Below are 20,050 nucleotides of genomic sequence, written 5' to 3'. Positions count from 1 at the left end.
TCTGAATACCTCCTGTAAACGTGCTGTGAATAGCATTGGCGAGATTGTATCTCCCTGCCTGACGCCTTTCTTTATTGGGATTTTGTTGCTTTCTTTATGGACGACTACGGGTGCTGTGGAGCCGCATTGATATCCTTCACTACTTTTACATATTGCTCGTCTACACCCCGATTCCGTAATGCCTGCATGACCGCTTAGTTTTCGACGGAATCAAACGTTTTCTCGTACTCAATGAAAGCTATATATAAGGGTTGGTTATATTCCGCACATTTCTCTATCACCTTATTGATAGCGTGAATATAGTCTATTGTTGCGTTGCCTTTGCCGAATCCTTCCTGATCCTTTGGTTGACGGAAGGCTGATGTGTTCCTGATTCTATTTGTAATTACCTTGGTAAATACTTTGTACGTAACGGACGGTAAGCTAATCCATCTATAATTTTTAAAGTCTTTGGCGTCCCCTTTCTTATGGATTAGGATTCTATTAGCGTTCTTCCAAGGTTCCGGTACGCTCGAAGTCATGAGGCATTGCGTGTACAGAGTGGCCAGTTTTTCTAGAACAATCTGCCCACCTTCTTTGAACAAATCTGCTGTTACCTGATGCTCCCCAGCTGCCTTGCCCCTTTTCATAGCTCCCAAGGCTTTCTTTACTTCTTCCGGCGTTACTTGTGGGATTTCAAATTCCTCTAGACTATTATATCTTCCATTATCGTCGTGTGTGCCACTGGTACTGTATGAATGTCTATAGAACTCCTGAGCCATTTTAACGATCTCATCTATATTTGTAATGATATTGCCGGCTTTGCCTCTTAATGCATACATCTGATTCTTACCTATTCCTAGTTTCTTCTTCACTGTTTTAGGCTTTCTCGGTTCCTGAGAACAGGTTCAATTGTATCCATATTATATTTCCTTATGTCAGCTGTCTTACGCTTGTTGATTAACTTGGAAAGTTCTGCCAGTTCTATCCTAGCTGTAGGGTTGGCCGCTTTCATACTTTGGCGTTTCTTGATCACATCTTTCGTCTCCTGCGATAGCTTACAGGGGTTCTGTCTAACGGAGTTACCACCAACTTCTATTGCACATTCCTTAATGATGCCCATAAGAATGTCGTGCATTATCTTGAACACTAAGGTCCTCTTCCGGAGTTAAGGCTGAATACCTGTTCTGTAGCTTTATCCAGAATTTCTCTATTTTCTATCTTACCGCTAATTCATTGATCGGCTTCTTATGTACCGCTGTCTTCCGTTGATCCGGAATTTCTCTATTTTCCCTCTTACCGCTAATTCATTTATCGGCTTCTTATGTACCGGTTTCTTCTGTTCCCTCCTCAAGTCTAGGTTAGTTCGTGTTCTTACCATCCTATGGTCACTGCAGCACACCTTGCCGAGCACGTGCACATCCTGCATGATGCCAGGGTTAGCGCAGAGTATAAGATCTATTTAATTTCTAGTCTCACCATCCGGGCTCCACCACGTCCACTTTCGGTTATCCCGCTTGCAGAAGAAGGTATTCATTATCCGTATGATATACCGTTCTAGAATCTCTACAAATAACTCTCCTCTGCTATTCCTAGAGCCTGTGCCATATTCCCTCACTGACTTGCCTCCAGCCTGCTTCTTGCCTACCCTGGCATTGAAGTCGCCCATCAATATAATGTAATTTGTTTTGACTTTACCCGTCACCGATCCTACGTTTTCACAGAAGCTTTCGACTTCGTGGTCATCATGACTGGATGTAGGGGCGTAGACCTGTACGACCTTCAATTTGTACTTCTTATTAGGTTTCACAACAAGACCTGTCACCCTCTCGCTAGTGCCATAGAATTCCTGTATGTTAGCAGCTATATCCTTATTAATCAGGAATCCGACTGCTAGTTGTACAGGTTGCACAGGACTTGCACGCTTTTCAGCATTGTATATGCTTGTTTCGTCTTCCATACTTCACTGTGCCGTAATATATCCCACTTACTGCCCTCTATTTCCTCGAATAGCACTGCTAGACTCGCCTCACTAGGTAACGTTCTGGCGTTAAACGTTGCCAGGTTGAGGTTCTAATTGCGGCCTGTCCGGAACCATGGATCTTTAGCACCCTCTGCTGAGTGGCAGGGCTGACCACTGCCGTGGTCAGTTGCTTCGCAGCTGCTGGGGACTCAGGGCCGGGGTTCGGTTGTTGTGTTCATATAGGAGGTTGTGGCCAAATGCTGCACCAGGGTGGCCAATCCTGCTCTGGTGAGGGAGTGTGTTGTTGGTTCGGGTCACCGGGATCAGGCCATACTTCAGGTCTGTTTATACAATTTTATCAACGCGGGGATTTTTTTTTATACCATTGGAAAATTGCGCGGCACCGGGCTTCGAACCATGGTCTTCTTCTACGTGAAGTGGATGTTCTACCTCTACGCCACCGCTGAACCGCTAAGATACATAATTACACACAAGAAACGCTGAACACTGTTATCAAACGGACACTGCCCATAAATATAATAAGCATTCATGGGATGGATTCATTCTAACTACTTGTGCACTTACTACTATACATACGCGATGACGCTAAGGTGCTCTCGTACTGTCGGCAGCGTTTTGATTGTTCAGGTCACCCACTTGAATATCAACGTTTTCTTTCACCAATTATTTATTTATTTATTTATTTATTTATTTATTTACAGATACTGCCAGCCCTTACACAGGGCTATAGCAGGAGAGGAATACGAACAACTATAAATCGCATATTTTGTACATGGAAAATCGTACATTGAAACACAAAAAGGGACAAGTACTTAAAATTAATATCACCAAGAGGTAATGGCGTAAACCGCTGAAGATAACAAGGACATAAAGTTAAGTATATCATTTACAAACTAGAATATTTCCAATGTGTTCTGCGAAGAAATCAATGGATGAGGATGAAACGGCTTCTTCCGACAGGGAGTTCCATTCTTTGATAGCCCTTGGAAAAAAAGCTGTACTTGAAGCAATCGGTATGTATAACAGGGGGACGAATAAACATTGAATGACGGTGTCTAGTGGTTTCACCAGAAAGAAATTCAAAAAAGTCCATATGCCTTATATGAACATGATGATGAATGATTAGGTAAATATGTTTAGGTCTTTCATATTTAGATCTAGCCTGTAATGTCGGTAGGTCTGCATGTACACAAAGTTGAGAAGGGGAGTCCGTCCGCCGATATTTATTGAATATAGATCTGACTGCCATACGCTGTGTTCGTTCGATTTGTCATATATTTATAGCAGTGTAAGGGTCTCAGACCACCTTAGCATGTTCAATTATAGGTCTAAATAATGTTTTATATACTAGAAGTTTTGTTTCTTGAGTTGCGAATGGCAAATTGCGCCTCAGACACCAGAGGGACTTGTTGGCCTTGGCACACACATAATCTATATAGTGGTTCCAGCGAAGATAACTAGTGAAAATCATGCCAAGGTACTTATGCTGATCGACTCTTATCAGTTCATGATTATTAATAAAATAAGAGTAGTTTAAGAAATTGAACTTTCTAGAGACTGTCATAACTACAGTTTTTAACGGATTTAGCACCATTTGCCATTCATCACACCATTTCTTTTTTTTGTAAACTTGCTTGTAATTTAGCCTGGTCTCCTATCGCATCAATTTTATTGTATATAATGCAGTCATCTGCAAAGAGCCTGATGGAAACGTCTATTTCATTCGGGAGGTCATTTATAAATAAGAGGAATAAAAGGGGGCCCAAAACACTGCCTTGTGGAACTGCCGACTTAACACATGAAATCTGAGACCTTGTACCACTAATTTCGACATATTGCTCACGAGCAAGAAAATAGGATGAGAACCATTGAGATATAGCAGCATTTTTGAACATAACGTCAATTTTCCTTAGTAGTTTATGGTGAGACACTTTATCGAATGTCTTCCCAAAGTCCATGAAGATCATATCGGTCTGTCCCCGAGAGTTAAAAGATCATGGGCTAATTCGATGAGCTGAGATGTTGTGGATAGGCCTTGACGAAAGCCATGCTGGTGGATAGATAACAAATTATATTCAATAATATAAGTTAACAGATGTTTCGAGACGATATGTTCAAGCATCTTTGAACAGGTACTAATGATTGATATAGGGCGATAATTTGCTAAATTATCAGCACCGCCGCTTTTGAGGACAGGAATCACTTTAGCTTGCTTCCATACCTTTGGTAAAAAACCGCTATGAAGTGAAGAGCGAAAAATAATGCAAGATATTCATAATTCCATTCGGCATAGCGATAACGAAACTCGTTAGGGATGGTATCGGGTCCAGGGTTTTTCTTTATGTTCAAACGAAGCAAAAGGTTGAGCACACCTTGTTCAGAAATTTCAACGTCAGCAATAGGCGGCCTGTCAGATGGAGTTTCAATACTCGGCATAATCCCGTTGTCTTCTATGAACACAGATGCAAAATAATCGTTTAAACTCTCGGAAGAAGGATGCTCATTAGATTGTTTCGTTGAGCGAACATTCGATGATGGATCAATATATCTCCAAAATTTACCCAGTGCTTCTTTTAGCAAATTTTGGGATTGTGATGCCAAAGAACCTTTATTTGGATTCTTTCACCAGTATCTTAAGATTCCTTCCAAGACATAAATTAAATTAAATTATGTTGTTTTACGTGCCAAAACCACTTTCTGATTATGAGGCACGCCGCAGTGGAGGACTCCGGAAATTTCGACCACCTGGGGCTCTTTAACGTGCACCTAAATCTAAGTACACGGGTGTTTTCGCATTTCGCCTCCATCGAAATGCGGCCACCATGGCCGGGATTCGATCCCGCGACCTCGTGCTCAGCGGCCTGACACCATAGCCACTGAGCAACCACGGCGGGTTCCTTCCAAGACATTGAATGGTGGAACGAGTCTGAGTGCTAGGATTCTTTTTACAATTTTTACGCTTTTGTTTTATTAGCCTCTTTAAGTGTATTATTTCTCTAGTTATCCAAGGGCTTCTATTGCTAGTTTTCTTTAAACGCTTAGGTATATACAGTTTTATAGAAGACATGACCAAATTAGCAAAGTACTCCCAGAGACAATCAGAACCCTGCTACGCATATAAAGTTCAGAGAATCTCTCATAAGAGTCCTCTAACAATTCTAGAACCCCAACATCATCAGCTCTAGTAAAGTTTAACACGACATTTTTGGTATTGGCGGAAAGGCTCAAAGACAGTACTACAAGTTTATGGTCAGACAAGCCATCACTGGTCTCACACTCTATTAGTAAAGGCAACAGGTGATTAGGCACGAAAACAAGATCAAGGATAGACGATGAACGAGCACTGATTCTAGTATAGTCGGTCACCACTTGGTTTAAACCAAAACAATAAACAAGATCAAGAAGCTCATTGCAATTCAAAATTTCTGTATCTCCAGGAGAGTAAGCATTCCAGCTTATTCCAGGTAGGTTGAAATCACCCAAAAGTATAATATTGTCTCCTTGTTGCATATTGCACTCCATATAGTGCCGGAGAGAAGAAAGAACCTGGACTGGTGAATTTGGTGGCCTATATATACCGCCTATGTGGACTGAACGATTCTTACAAATTATCTTAATCCAAACTGCCTCAATATCAGCGGGGACAGGAAGTATAATAAAGCCAATGTTATCGCGAATCATTAACGCAACTCCACCACCTCTACCATCCCGGTCCTTCCTTACCATTATATAAGACTTTGGAGTTACCTCGCTATCTCATGTACCTTTATGAAGCCATGTCTCAGTAATCATTGTAACATCTGGATCATGCTCTAAAATCATAGCTTCTATATCCTCGACCTTATTTAGTATGCGTCTTGCATTCACATTCAGTATCCTGAAGGAATCGCTTTCCAAAATTCAAGCAGGTTCATCCTGAGGGCGTGCTTGACACTCATAGCGCTCTTTAGTGATTTCATTCCACGCATAAAGGACAATATTGACTTTTATTTTGTCATATGGTGATTTAACTTTTGCTCCCTTTGACATTTCCTCCTGTGTAGAAACCCATAGACATTTTCGTACCTCAACAATCCTTTTCGAATAATCCTCACTGATGCTTATATTCGTACCCTTAAGCATAGAGCAATGACGCAAAATTTTAGATTTGTCTCTGAAATCAGCCACCGTCATGAGTTGGGAGGGTCTCTACCCTCAATCTTTTTACCTAGGCGATGGATTCTTTCAATTGAATTGATTTTCAGCTTCAAAATGCCGCTAAACACATCACCATTTACCTATTTCAACAAAACATCATCAGTTTCCCGTGCGTCCTCACCAATTCCTTTTATTATCAATTTATTTCGCCTGGACCTGTTTTCAAGTTGATCAACCTTTTGGTTGAGTGCATCTAAATTCCGGTCATGTACATGCGGATAGTCCTCTACTTTAGATAGTCTCTTATTAACAACGTCGAATTCCTTCAAACTTTCTTCTATGGAAGAAAGCCTGGTATTCATTTGAACCAACTTTGCTTCAGAAGAGGCCTGTTTTTCCTGGATTTCAGAAAGTTTACGCAAGATCACCTTCTGCGTATCAAGAACTTCCTTGATCATTTCAATGTTAGTAGGCCCAGGATTTTTTTCAACATCCCCTGATAACGAAAACAACATCCCTGCCAAAGAGAAACATTCGCCGATACAACTCACAATAGTATGTGGACACGGCAGCACGACCAGACAAAGGTAATCGCAACCAAATACATATTTCTTATCACTCAGCTGCATGTACAAAGGTACGTGAGCCAACATTGTCACGGCCGTGCCGCCGAGTCCACTGAAGGCCGTCGCTGCTGCAGCTTCTTTTATACCCAAGAATCCGTCATGCTGATGCCTTCTTAGTGACGGCAGGGTGCTCCAGGTGGGTGCGGGGTAGACAGCGTCCACGTGTAGATGAAACGATGGCTTGCCAAAACCGGCACTTGCATTGCGGAGACAGCCTTGATCGACGGTAGACCTAGGCGAGATCAGCGGCGCTTTCGCAGAAAGGTGCACTCCATTCGCCCGTCCCACGGATCCGCCACCGATGAAGCAGCTCTCGAAGACAACCTGTATGTACAAAGGTACGTGAGCCAACATTGTCATGGCCGTGCCACCGAGTCCACTGAAGGCCGTCACTGCTGCAGCTTCTTTTATACCCAAGAATCCGTCATGCCGATGTCTTCTAGTGACGTCAGGGTGCTCCAGGTAGGTGCGCGGTAGACAGTGTCCACGTGTAGATGGATACCTATTGTGTGGATGGATATATATTGGTTAGTGGTGTGAACAATGGCCTACGAGATTTTAGCGTGGTGGCTAATTTTCCACTGGCTGTCCCAATGGCACGGAAAGAGCGTAATTTTAGGGGCTAAGACGGCGGCTCCGCCTCGGCGCCATGCCGATCGCAACCGAGGCGACTGTTGCCACGGTTTGAATGAGGCGAGAGAATAACTTTTCTGCGCTGCTGTATAACTTGTAGTGATTTCGGAATAACGGCTCAAGTTGTACGAGGCTCGAAGTGCATGGTGGGCCTATTTTGTCAAATGCTTATATCGTCTCTGCAAGCAGACACTTGCTACATTCAAGTCAGTACGTAGAAGTGGAATCTTTCTTCAAAAGATCGGCATGAGATGGAATAGCGTTATATTTGGAAATTTGTGGGTTATGTAGATATGTTCATTGTTTTTTTAGCTGGCTCACCAAACTAGCTGATTTTAAACTCGTTTTGCCAGCTGGTATGTACGCCTGCTGTCATCTGTGCATTTCGTCGTCGTCATATGGCGTGAAGCAAGAGAAAGCATGACCCATCCCCAAAAATCTGTACCCATTTAAATGCAGCAAATTCTCACTGTGCTAGATTGATAAACAAGGGTTCGACGAAAGTTCCTCTGGTCAGGCATAGAATGAGGAGAATCACGGTCACTGGCCAAGTGTTATAAGCATCTGCCGTTTCGGAACCGCATATGGGTTCCCTGTTCACTAAGTTGGACAGTACATATTGTTCACTTATGTAGCACGCACGTGACCTAGTGAGTGCGCCAAAATAGCAGGCATAGTCATAGCTCGCGTGGACTTCGTGATTAGCGATTCTAGGAGCCGTCGGGATTACATTTCCTTTTCCTTGGAGCCAACAGTCGCCTTGTCCCAGTCAATCTCGTAATTATGTTTTTGCGCATGCTTGGCAATGGCGCTCGTCGAGTGATTGTTATTTCGTACGTCACCTTTGTGGTCCTTGAGCAGTCCGGAACGCTTCCCAGCTCTGCCAACATATACTGGCTGGCAATCATTGCATGGTGTTTCATACACGTCACCTGAGAATGGTTTAATGGGTAACTTGTCTTTCACATTCATTAGCTGGTTAAGGAGCTTGGTGATTGGGGATGTGTGGCCAGCCATGAAGAGAGCATATGATGGGCTACCATGCTTGCGATGGCCGGACGGGCATAGTGTCGAAAGGCAAAAGGAGGTCACAAAGAAACAAGGTAAAAGGGTGAGTTGTTGGCCATTTATGACGGGGTGAATTATAAGCGGCGGTTACAAATGGCAGGGCCATGTCACAAACGATGTGTTTTTCCGACACATATCTGGAGAGCATGTTGGTCAGCGTACGTTTGAGATGCTCGATAACGCAGTTAGTATGGTGATAATATGCAGTGGGAAACTTGTGATGAGTAGCACATAGCCTGATGAAGTCGCCAACCACGCGAGATCAAAAGCAGCAACCATGGTCTGCGAGTAGCTGACGAGGCGTGCCACGCTGACAGATGATGTTGTAGAGCAACAAACCAGCGATATTAGTCACTCACCTCGCTGGCAGGGCTCGAGGGATCGCGTATTGTATGGTATGACTCGCAGCGACCGCAACCCATTCGTTTCCCATGGTCGATGTGGGCAAGGGGCAGAGCAAGTGTAGCCCCACGCGATAAAACAGATCAGTAGCGACTTGTGTTCTGTCAAGATGACTAGCAGGAGGGTCGTAGGTGTCTTTCGACGATGGCACACTTGGCAAGTTGTAACATTCTGGCGAATGGAACGATTAAGGCCTCGCCAGATCCAGGCTGCAGAAGACGTCCATGCAGTAACGATCTGGCCGAAAGCATTCCAGGTTTGTACAGAATGTCTGGAGCGTTTGCATCGCACTTCTCCTGCTATTATCCAGACGTAAAACGGTACATTTATTGCGAATAGCATACTTTGACTACTTCAGCCGTTTGGAGCTTATCTGTATAGCCTCTTACGCCGACCGAGTGGCCCAAGTTTTCTACCTGCTTGGGCCATAGGCATGTGCTCCTGGTCAAGATGCCCTCCTGGTCATTTCATTTAAATTAATCTAGCTTTATGATTTTAGTATCGTCATGCCATCGTCGTCACACCTTCTACACTGACTATGTGACCCACTTTGTCTAACAGATCGGTTGTGATGCCGTGGTGGTCACTGTATTGCTGTCAATACAACTTTGTCATACGACTCTCGTCACACCATGGTCGTCATAGAGTCTCCATGCATTCGTTTTCGCACCGCCATAGTGATCTCGCTTGGGCTTTCAGTCGTCGTCATTACTGCTTCGTGGTCGGAGCCTTGTCATGATGTTGTCGTCACGCTTTCTACTCGGACCCAGTCCTTTAAGTCGTGATAGCTTGAATCACTAGCCATGTATTCGGGCTTGCGATGCCATTGTGGTCACTGCGTTGTCATTCCAGCTTTTTCAGCTGACTCTCGTCATGCCGCCGTCATCGCGCCATCATCAGAACGCTGTCGTGTCCCGACGTGGCCGTTTCATCATCGTCACGACTTCAGAAACGTCACCCCACCGTCATGCCATTCTTATACCATCGTCGTAATACAGTTGTCATCCATTCGTTGTCATACCGTCGTCGCAGAGACTTCGCGAAACTTAATCGTAATGGTTGTAACTTCAACAACCAATCCTTGTCATGTTATCGTCATTATACCGTTGTCATCACGTCATCATCGTCACGCTGTCGTTTCGCGATCGTCTTCAGAGCACTGTCTTCTTGCCCTCATTGTCATACCCCCGTCGTCAATCGATCGACGTTACCCCTTGTTGGTCATTCTCTCGAAATGATACTGTCGCCATTCAATTGTCATTACACCATCGTTCTAATGTCATCGTCGTCTTGCGTTGTGACTATCCACTAGCTGCTATGCATCCATGTCACACCGTTGTTTGTCATGCCTTGGACGTCTCATCTTCATCATTACCGCTTCTCCATGTGGCTGGCGTCATAGGGTCATCGTCACGCCATCGTCGTGACGCAGCCGTTATGTCCTTGACCTCACGCAGTCGTCGTCACGGTGTCGTCATAATAATAACGTCCTAATTGATCGACATGGTGTCGTAGTTATAAGCCTTTGACATTGCAACCATACCATTTCTTTGTCATTCCGTCATCACTGCGTCGGCGTCATAAAGTCGTCATCAAGCCTCCATGCTCATTGGCAACCTTGGAAATCGAGTGCCACAGGAAAGCGCGACAATGTTCGAGTATATGGCATACAGCCGAAGCAATGAAAGTGTCAGAAATATTGTTGCACGTGTCAAATAAACGTGTCTTCAGGAATGAGGTAAGTTGCTCTTTTGTTAGATTGCTATTCGGATTACCACCGACAGTCATCGTTCGAGGACTTCTGCCCAAATTTTCTTGCCTTAGATAGTCACAAGTGATGAATAATTTCAAATGATCCTCGCCAGAACGGTCGTGTGGCCGTCATTCGCTGAGGTTTTCACGGGTCATTCCTCCTTGATACCGGTAGGCGGGGGAAGGGGACTTCGTGGATGACTCTTTTGACGGAGTTACCAGGGGACGTTGAGTACTTGGTGATCTCCTATATTCACACCCCGTGTTGCAGAGAGTGATTTTGCGAAGCGGAAAGGCTAAGTCTTCTTTTGCCTCACTGGCGATAATGGTGTTCTGCGACCAGCATGTGCGCGTTATGAATATTTTTCTAAAGGCTTCTTGCTTGAGGCCGCATACTCCAGCGGGCCCTAGCGCGGTTTGCATGACTGGAACTTCGCTCGTTTACACTGACGTATATTGATACATGCATATTGCGTGTTTCTTGTGGATGATGCACGCGGGCGCCCCGACGAAGATGATGAACGCTCTCTGGCTCTGGAACTGTCAGCTGAACTTACCAGCACTAAAGTTATCCTTCGTAAGTATACTTTGTACAGAGGCTCTAGTTTTATTCCTTCGTTCGTGTAGCATTTTCATGGAGGGTGCCGTTCCCCGTCCTCGCCACGGAGCTCCGCGGTGGCCGCACCGTCCTGCTTTCCGCCATAGCTCCCGGTGACGGCACCTCATCTCCTTCTACTCCTGCGACCCCGACAACAACGTCCTTTACGGTTACCAATCCCCGCCAACCTGGCATATTCTCCGGCCAAGATAATGTCGATGTTGAGGACTGGCTCAGCCTGCATGAGCATGTTAGCCGAAACAACCGCTAGGACCCTACCATTATGCTAGCGAATGTCCTAATCTACTTTGCGGAACTCCTCGTGCCTGGCTCCGCACACACGAGGAGAGAGATCTCTAGCTGGGATGCTTTCAAGGAGAAGCTCAGCGACCTCTTTGAAAATCCTACCGATCGTCAGCTGGCTGCTAGAAACAACCTTGCTACCTGATTTCCGTCTTCTACTGAATCGTATGTCTCGTAAATACAAGACGTGCTCGCTCTATGCCGGAAAGGCGACGGGAAAATGGCCAAGGTTGACAATATCGGCCATGTACTCAAAGGGATAGCGGACGGCGAGTTCAGCTTGTTTGGTTTTCAACAATGTGTCCACCATCGACGTCATTGTCAAGGAATGGCGCCGCTTTGAGCTCACAAAAGCCGCCGCGATATTCTGCAGTTCTGCCGGCTCCCTAACACGGCTTCAACGTCGGCTTGCGTTTCCCTTACCACTTCACCACCTTTTAATGAGCCCTTCACACGTATTCTTCGCCGCGAGCTCGACGCTAAAAGACTTACGCCGTTCCATCCACGCCAACTTGACCCCACCATTGACAAACTAGCCCCAGCTATCTCTCTCATTCAGGCAGTTGTGCGGTAAAATTTTGTAAACCTCAGTTTTCCTGCTGCCAGCTCCGTCTCCAGACCTGGCTACCGATCGGTGCCGACAGCTACGCCTCACAGTGATCTGTATGCCCCTCCCAGATACCGCAACCCTGCCGATTGGAGAACTCCGGATGACAAGCCCATTTGCATCCGTTGCTTCTGCATTGGCCACGTCGCTCAACACTGACGGATCTCCTGGACGTCACCGTATTTGACCTCCATTCCTCCGTCTCCTCGCCCATATGCCGACCCGCGCCGTTACTCCGCTTCCCGCATGCCTCCTACCTCTGACGTATCTCTCGATCACAGTCATCCTGGTCGCCCGCCGTCTCCTCAGCGCCATCGTTTACCGTCGCCCCAGCCACGCCGCTACTCGTCACCGACCAATTATGGACCCTCCAGAACGGAAAACTAGTCCGTGCAGCTCCTGGGAGTAGTGCTGCATTAGCGTCGTCGTGTTGAAATCATCCATTGACGCTCCCAACGCGCCAGAACTTACTTCATGTTCACGTCGAGGGTGTCCGGTTGACGGCGTTAATAGACGCTGGAGCTGAGGTTTCCATAATGAGTTGTAACCTCCATCGTCGACTGAGGAAGGTTCTCACACGTGCTACTACACGAGCCGTACGCGTGGCCGATGGCATCACTCTTGCCGTCACTGCAATGTGTAATTCCCATATAAGTATCGCAGACCGCCACGTTCCTGTTCTTTTTGCAGTTGTGAGCTGTTGTCCCCATGACTTAACGGGGACAATTCCCCTACTCGCGCATACTTCACCTACTCGCACATATTCCCATACTCACCCATATTCATGCCGAACTGCCGAAAAACTTTAGTACGACCGGCTTCGTCTACCAGCCACCTATAGCCTTGACTTTCGTCGAATCGCTATCATCTTTTCCTGAGCCTGATGGTGATTACGTCACCACAGCTGTTCCTGATGTCCTTTTGATGCGCAATATCACTATGCCCCACTCCGTCGTCACCGTCGATGATAAATGGACATGTGGCCCCGACATCAGTTTTGGCCTTACAAAAGAAGTTCTACCCCAAGGCATATCGGTTGCAGCGCTGCGCGCTATACGAGATGACCACGTCACGACGTTTTCAGTAGACGTCGTTTCAGATTGTACACCATGTCCACAGCATGCTATTTCCCCTGGCGCAGCAGTTCGTCCCATGATTGCTGCGGATCTATTGCCTGAACAAGAAGCCACTCGGTGTCGCTTTTTTCGTTTCCTACCACGATATCATCGAGCTCACCAATCGCCAATTGGGCAACACTTTTATCGTTAAGCATCGCATAAATGCTAATGATGCCAGTCCTACTCATCGCCGGCCATATCGAGTTTCTGCTTGAGATCGTAAGGTTGTTCAAGGTGAAGTGAACCAGATGCTTGCCAAAGGCATCGTTAAACATTCGTCAAGCCCTTGGGAGTCGCCCGTGGTGCTTGTTAAAAAGGAAGATCGCACATGGCGTTTCTGCGCAATTATCGTCATCTAAAGCGCATTGCCAAGAAAGTCGTCTGCACCTTGCGCCGCATTTAGCACGCCCTCAATTTTCCCCACGGTGCCAACTACTTTTCATCAATAAACCTTCGGTCCGCTTATTGACAAATTCAGCTTATCAGCTGTTCTTCAAGTCTTACGCGAATCCGGGCTCAAACTAAATTCATCGAAGTGTTATTTCGGTCGTTGTTAGATTACAATGATGGGCCACCTCGTCGACGCTTCCGGTATTCAACCAGACACGGAGAAAATTTGTGCTGTCATGTCTTTTCCTGTACCTCAGTCTGTCAAAGACGTCCGAAGTTTTGTAGGATTCTTCTCCTACTACCGACGCTTCGTTCAAGAGTTCGCAGCGATTGCCCGACCACTTACTGATCTCAAGAAAGACGTGCCATTTACGTGGGACACCGCTCAAACTGCCGCGTTTGCCCACCTCACCAACATTCTCACCACGCCACCTATACTGGCCCACTTTTACCCGACCACTCCTACAGATGTGCGTACCCATGCAGGTGGTCACGGTGTCGGAGCTATCTTAGCCCAGTGCCAACAAGGTCAAGATCGTTTTATCGCCTACGCTAGCCGCCTCCTCACAGCAGCGGAGTGCAACTACTCGATTACCGATCGTGAATGCCTGGCTTTTGTCTGGGCGGTTTCTAAATTGCGCCCGTATTTGCATGGCACGGACTTCTCTGTAATCGAGGACAACCACGTGCTCTGCTGGCTTTCCTCACTCAACAATCCTACCTATCGGCTTGGTCGATGGGTTTTGCGGCTGCAAGATTATTCATATGCAGTAGTGTGCAAATCGGGTCGATTACATCAAAACGCAGACTGTTTATCACGCTATCCAGTGGACGAACCATTCGTCGACTCTGACCCCGATGCCGATGCTTGCGTTTTCTCCATCTCTCAGCTGCTACACCTTGCCAATGAGCAACGCCGGGACGCCACTTTGCTCGCCATCATTGATGGCTTGGAATCTTCGACTTAGGATTCGTCCCTACACCTGTTTGCTCTCCGCGATTGCGTATTATAACGCCACAATTTACGCCCCGTTGGTCCTGCCCTACTTTTGGTCATTTGTAAGCATCTCAGGGTCAGCTGTTCTCCAAGAACTTCACAATTTACCAAAGGCAGGTCACCCTGGCGTCTCCCGCACCTACGACCGGATTCGCCGACGCTTCTTTTGGCCAGTCTTGCCCGCTCCGTCCAGAAGCACATTGCGGCGTGTGAGAAATTCCAGTGCCGTAAAATACCATCGACGGTCCCTACCGGGTGCCTTGAACGGCTCGCCATTCCTTCGGAGCCGTTCTTTCGCGTTGGCTGGGACTTATTTGGCTCTTTCCCTCTATCCACTGCTGGCAAGAAGAGGGATGCCGTGGTGACAGAGTACGCCATGCGCTACGCCATCAGCAGAGCGCTTCCAACAAGCATCGCCACAGATGTCGCCGATTTTCTTTTATGGGACGTGTTTCTGCAGCATGGTGCTCCACACCACTGTACATTGAGCGTAGTCGGCCATTTCTTTCTAAAGTCATGCAGTCTAACAGACATGCTTGCAAAGCATGTCTGTTAGAAACGCTTGCAAAGGCATGCTTGTTAGACAAGACATGCTTTTTAGACATGCTTGCAAAGCAGGTCCGACCATACTGATTGGGACCTTGCCCTATGTTGTGCCACTTTTTCGTATAGTTCTTTGCGTCACAATACTGTCGGTTATTCCCCGTTTTTTCTGTTGCTCAGCCGAGAATCCACATTGCCATTGGACGCATCCCTTACAACTGCTGCGGCAGAGACCAGCGAGTATGCACTTGACGCTGTCATCAGGGCAGTCCAAGCGTGTGAAATTGTTCGTGTTCGCCTCGTGACTTCGCAAGAGAAGCAACGGTGTTCGTACCATAGCCAACACAGGAAGGTACACTTTTCGCCTGATCTCTGGTACTCCTGTGGTCCCCGACTCACCACGTTGGCCTGTCATAAACACTCCTGTGTCGGTACACAGGCCCATATCTAGTACTGCGGGCCGGTACTCCAATTACGTACAAAATCGCCCCAGTTAGTACCAGTGCCTTGCTTGCCCCGAATTGCACTGACGTTGTGCAAGGAGCACGCCTCAAACCATACTACTTTCCGGTTCTAACCGATATTTAGACGCACCGGGATGGTGCTTCGGCCTCCGGGGGTAATGATAGATGCATACTGCGTGTTTCTTGTGGACGATGCACGCGGGCGCCCCGCCGAAGACGGCGAACACTCTCTGGCTATCGAGCTATCGGCTGAACTGGCCAGCGCTGCAGTTGTCTTTTGCAAATATGCTTTGTAGATAATCTCCAGTTCTTAATCCTTCACTCGCGTAACAATATAATTTGACCATTCTTGGGGTCAAAATAATATTATTTGACTGTTTTCAATATGTGCCGGTAGACAGAAATCATACTGCATTGTCTTAAGTCCACCTAGTCCATCGGTACGCTGCGTGGAATGATCTTCCAATTGCCCTTATCAAAATAATTTTACAGTTTATTTCACGCTGCCAGCACTTTACCAGCACTTCGTGACCTGCGTCGCACTCCTGGTGCTGTCGTGATGGGGGCCGTGAGGGTGCTGAAGAGCGCACGGTAAGAGGACACGTTCTTGTTGCGAAAGTGCTGGTAAAATAAAAAGCAGCATAAAATGTTTTACATGACGCACGGTTAAAGTGTATTGTGCCGTTAAAGTATGACGACTACATAGTGTGGGTTTGTATTAAAATTTCAGCGAGGATTTGGGTGCAAAATATTTCTGGTAACTCAAATGTGTAAAACTAAAGTAAAAGGCTTTGATCCCCTGAAACACACAGCAGAAGGCATGCTTACCATTGCTCCGGTAGAGTAACTTTGCTACGAGGCAGTCTTGGGCAGCTAACAGCACAAGGTAATTCAAGGGTTTGCCAGCTGTAGATTAGGAAATACAATGTTGCTTTATATACACTTCGGTACAAAATACACAAATGAACTTTACGTACTTGGACCAGGTGATTCGAAGTAATTCCTTGCTGTTTCACCGGTAGCCCAGCTCGTAACTTTGTAGGTCTTGTGGAAACGTCTCCTGGATCAATAAAATGAAGAGTAACCTTAAAAGGAGCACTCAGCAGGTTTGGACATTGCAAAAAGGCCAGGGCGGTTACGTCGACCACATGCTAAAGCCCTTGTATGCAAAGTATAACATGATGTATGGTGCAAAACAACTCGATTTGAAACGAAATCCAGCATGTGCCCTCTCTTTCGAAGGAGCTTTGCTTGCAGCCAGAGTGTATGTCACACAAATTGCCTCTATGCAAGACGCACTGCTTGCAACATCACGGACTATGACACGCGATTTGGTAAATCCTCCACGGCGGAACGCTTAATTCTGCCACTGTAAGCGCGCCAGGCTAACGAAGTATAATGAGAGAGTGGCCCTAGCGGCATCCTCTGCGTGAGACATCTGCGGCGAGCAGCAGTGCTGATATTTATCCATTATGTCGCATGATTCAGCAAATGTTTAGTCGGTTTAGTGAGATTCTTGAATTGGATAAACATTCTTTGCCTATTTCAGGCGTTTCCAGCCTATCTATCTATCTATGTATCTATCTATGTATGTATCTATCTATCTATCTATGTATCTATCTATCTATGTATCTATCTATCTATCTATCCATCTATCTATCTATCTCTACATAGCCTCTTAAGCCAACAAGTCAGTCGAAATTGTCTTTAAGCCAGGCCTACGCGCTATGACAGCAAGGTCGTGATGCCGCTGTGGTCAGTTCATCGTCGTATTTCCGGCATCGTTATCTGACTGTCGTCCTGCTGTCGTCTTCACGCCTACTACACTGACCATGTGGCATAAGTTGTCTAATACCTTGGGTCACTAAGTATGTATTGACACGTGTACTTGTTTGTCTTTATCGGGCGACACGTTTCACCACCTAACAAATGTTATCGCTCAGCGCAGGACGCGTCTAAATGTATCGGAAGTTTCTAGAATGTTATCGATGCTTCTATCCCCTGTCTGTTGTCGCCGAACCTTGTGTAATCTGGTTGCATGTATGCGCGACGCTAATGGTGTAGAACTTTGTGGAAGGCATGCGGGTCGCAATGGTTACCCTGGAACATTCGACGACTGACCTATAAAAGCCGACGCGCTTTACCCGCTGACCAGATTTTGACGATCGGCGACTGTGTTCGCCGTTGGCGCCGTTCTTTAGGTGTAGCCTGTATTTGTGGGCACAGGTTCGTCCAATAAAAGTTAGTTTCGTCTTTCACAGTATTGCTGCTGTGTTATTCATGCGTCATTACACGTGACATCTGGTGCAGGTGCTTTTCGTTCGTGTACCGGACGGCCCTGACAAGCCGTGATCCAAGCCCGGACCGCAAAGAGAACACCAACGTTGTCCCGGACCATCGAGCAAGCCGCCATCTTCAACCGCGGCCCCCGGAGCATGGACTTCTACCTGAGAAGACCAAGACGATTGTGGCCAAGGCAACTACAATGGCAGCCCCAGTGTCACCCATCGTATTTCAACAGCCCAGAGAGCCCCCAACCTTCCCTGGAGCTACGTCGGAGGATCCGGAAACCTGGCTCGAAACCTTCGAAAGGATGTCGACCTTCAAAAACTATACCTCTGAGGATAAGCTTCGAGAGCGTACTTCTCCTTCTAAGATGCCCCGAGGACTTTGTTCGAGAATCGGGAGTCAACCCTTACGACATGGGGCCTGTGCCGTGGACAATATGCTCGTGGTCGTGACAGCGTCGTTATTCCGGTTTGCCGCGCGTATCTCAACATTCCGCCGTCATCACGCCATTGGTATCATACAGTGGCTGTCCTACCGCCCTTGTGACGCCTCTGTCGTCGTTCTATCACCACCACTCTATGTCATCTTGTTTTGATGTCGTCATTGTCACGGCATCTATGTCATTGTGTCATCGCCATGAATTCATTGTCCTGTCGTCGGGATGCTGCCATGGTCATTACGTCGTCGTTATTCTAGCTTCATCATCCTACTCTCGTTATGTTGTTGTCGCCACGCCAGCGTAGTCACACAGTCGTTGTCATATCATGTCGTGATCACGATCGGTAGGTCGTCATGATAATTCGATTGTCATTATTCCAGCTTCGATATTTAAATCTTGTCATACCATCCTGGTCACTCCTCTTGCGCCAACACACTGGCTTTACTTGTCAGACGTTTTGGGTCTCATTTTATGTCGGATGTGCTAATGGTCGTGATGCTGCCACCATCATTGTATTTTATTCGAGCTTCGTCCTGGCACTCTCTTCGTTCCCTCGTCGTCACGCCATCGTCATAAAACAGTCATCACGCTTTCGTTGTCATACTGTCACCATGATGGGGTTGTGACGGCTCCATCATCGTCAAGCAGCTCTCATCATGGTGCTGTCATCACACCATCGTCGTCATAATATTGCCGCCACGCTCACGGTCGAGATGCAGTAGTCCTCGTCATTACATTGTCGTCATTGTAAATATGTCATCCGACTCACTTTGTGTGGTTGTTGTCATACCATAATCTTCATGGCACTATCGTCATGCTTGGAAACCATCACAGATTCGCGAACGTCAACTCATTCTTGTCCTCCCGTCGATCATATAAAGCCTACGTCGCTTTATGCATGTAATCCCATCTTCGTAATTCAGTCGAAATCTTGCTGTTTTAATTTAATCGCGATTTCGCTGCTGTTGTCCTATCATTGTCATCGATACGTCGTTGTCAGACAGTGACGCTCATGCGCCTGTTGTCGCAATTCCGTTGTCATTTGCTGTCGTCGTCAATCTAGCTGTGTCGCTGGTCCTCGTCACACTTTCGTCGTCACGCCATCATCCTACACTCGTCGTCATCCTATGGCCGTCGTTCTGGCGTCATCCGGTTATTGTTAACATATGGTCAACGTTTCACAATTGTCATTTCGTTGTCGTCGCATGGGCGTCGAGCTATCGGCTTTGCTACTCCATTGACCTTTACCCATATTCGTCTTTTTATTGACTGTCCTAATACTTGCTCGCACCGTGGTTGTCAAGTGTTCAGGTTCATTGGTGAAATGGGCAAGTGAGTGTGACAGAAATCTGGGCTGACACCAGAGAAAGTGACAACCGTATATAAACGAGGTAGAGAATGTCTCGGTTGACCCTTACTTAAACTAAATAAACGTGACATTAGCAATAGGCTGTGTCGCTACAATGCTTGCATACTAATCCCATTTTCACCGACAGCCATTGTGAGATGGCTTCCGCCATAAGTTTTGTCTTTCTCGACCATAAAATTTTTTTGCGGCCTGACAGAACAAGTCGCGAAACTTTAGCGACGTGAAGTTGTGAAGCGCTGGTTCAAAAATGACTTCCTAGGAAACATTTTGTTATTGAAAACCCGTATGAAGAGGTGCCCGGAAACGCCATTGCAGCATGTGAGCTTTGTGATTGTAATGAAGAAACGATGAT

The 20,050-nt window shown here is 46.5% G+C and overlaps 1 protein-coding gene across 10 annotated transcripts in view; it reads right to left on the bottom strand.

Annotated features, from left to right (window-relative positions):
* The window catches only part of LOC135908817 (uncharacterized), a 60,547-nt gene that overhangs the window by 1,977 nt on the left and 38,520 nt on the right, over window positions 1–20,050 (bottom strand). For 9 of the 10 annotated variants that reach the window (XR_010566438.1, XR_010566437.1, XR_010566440.1 and 6 more), the window contains 2 exons: window positions 16,579–16,661; window positions 16,430–16,507 (listed from right to left, as the gene is read on the bottom strand). Coding sequence is in view for 2 of the 10 variants with exons in the window: in XM_065440653.1 (XP_065296725.1) it covers window positions 16,430–16,507; window positions 16,579–16,661 (161 nt within the window). In the remaining 8 variants the exon portion in view is untranslated. The remainder of the gene's footprint in view (window positions 1–16,429; window positions 16,508–16,578; window positions 16,662–20,050) is intronic. The other variant, XR_010566443.1, reaches the window with a different exon arrangement.

Source organism: Dermacentor albipictus, chromosome 1 (assembly GCF_038994185.2).
Source record: "Dermacentor albipictus isolate Rhodes 1998 colony chromosome 1, USDA_Dalb.pri_finalv2, whole genome shotgun sequence".
In the NCBI taxonomy this organism is placed as follows: domain Eukaryota; kingdom Metazoa; phylum Arthropoda; class Arachnida; order Ixodida; family Ixodidae; genus Dermacentor; species Dermacentor albipictus.
Note: the sequence above shows the minus strand (reverse complement) of the source record. Positions and strands in the feature narration are given on the sequence as shown.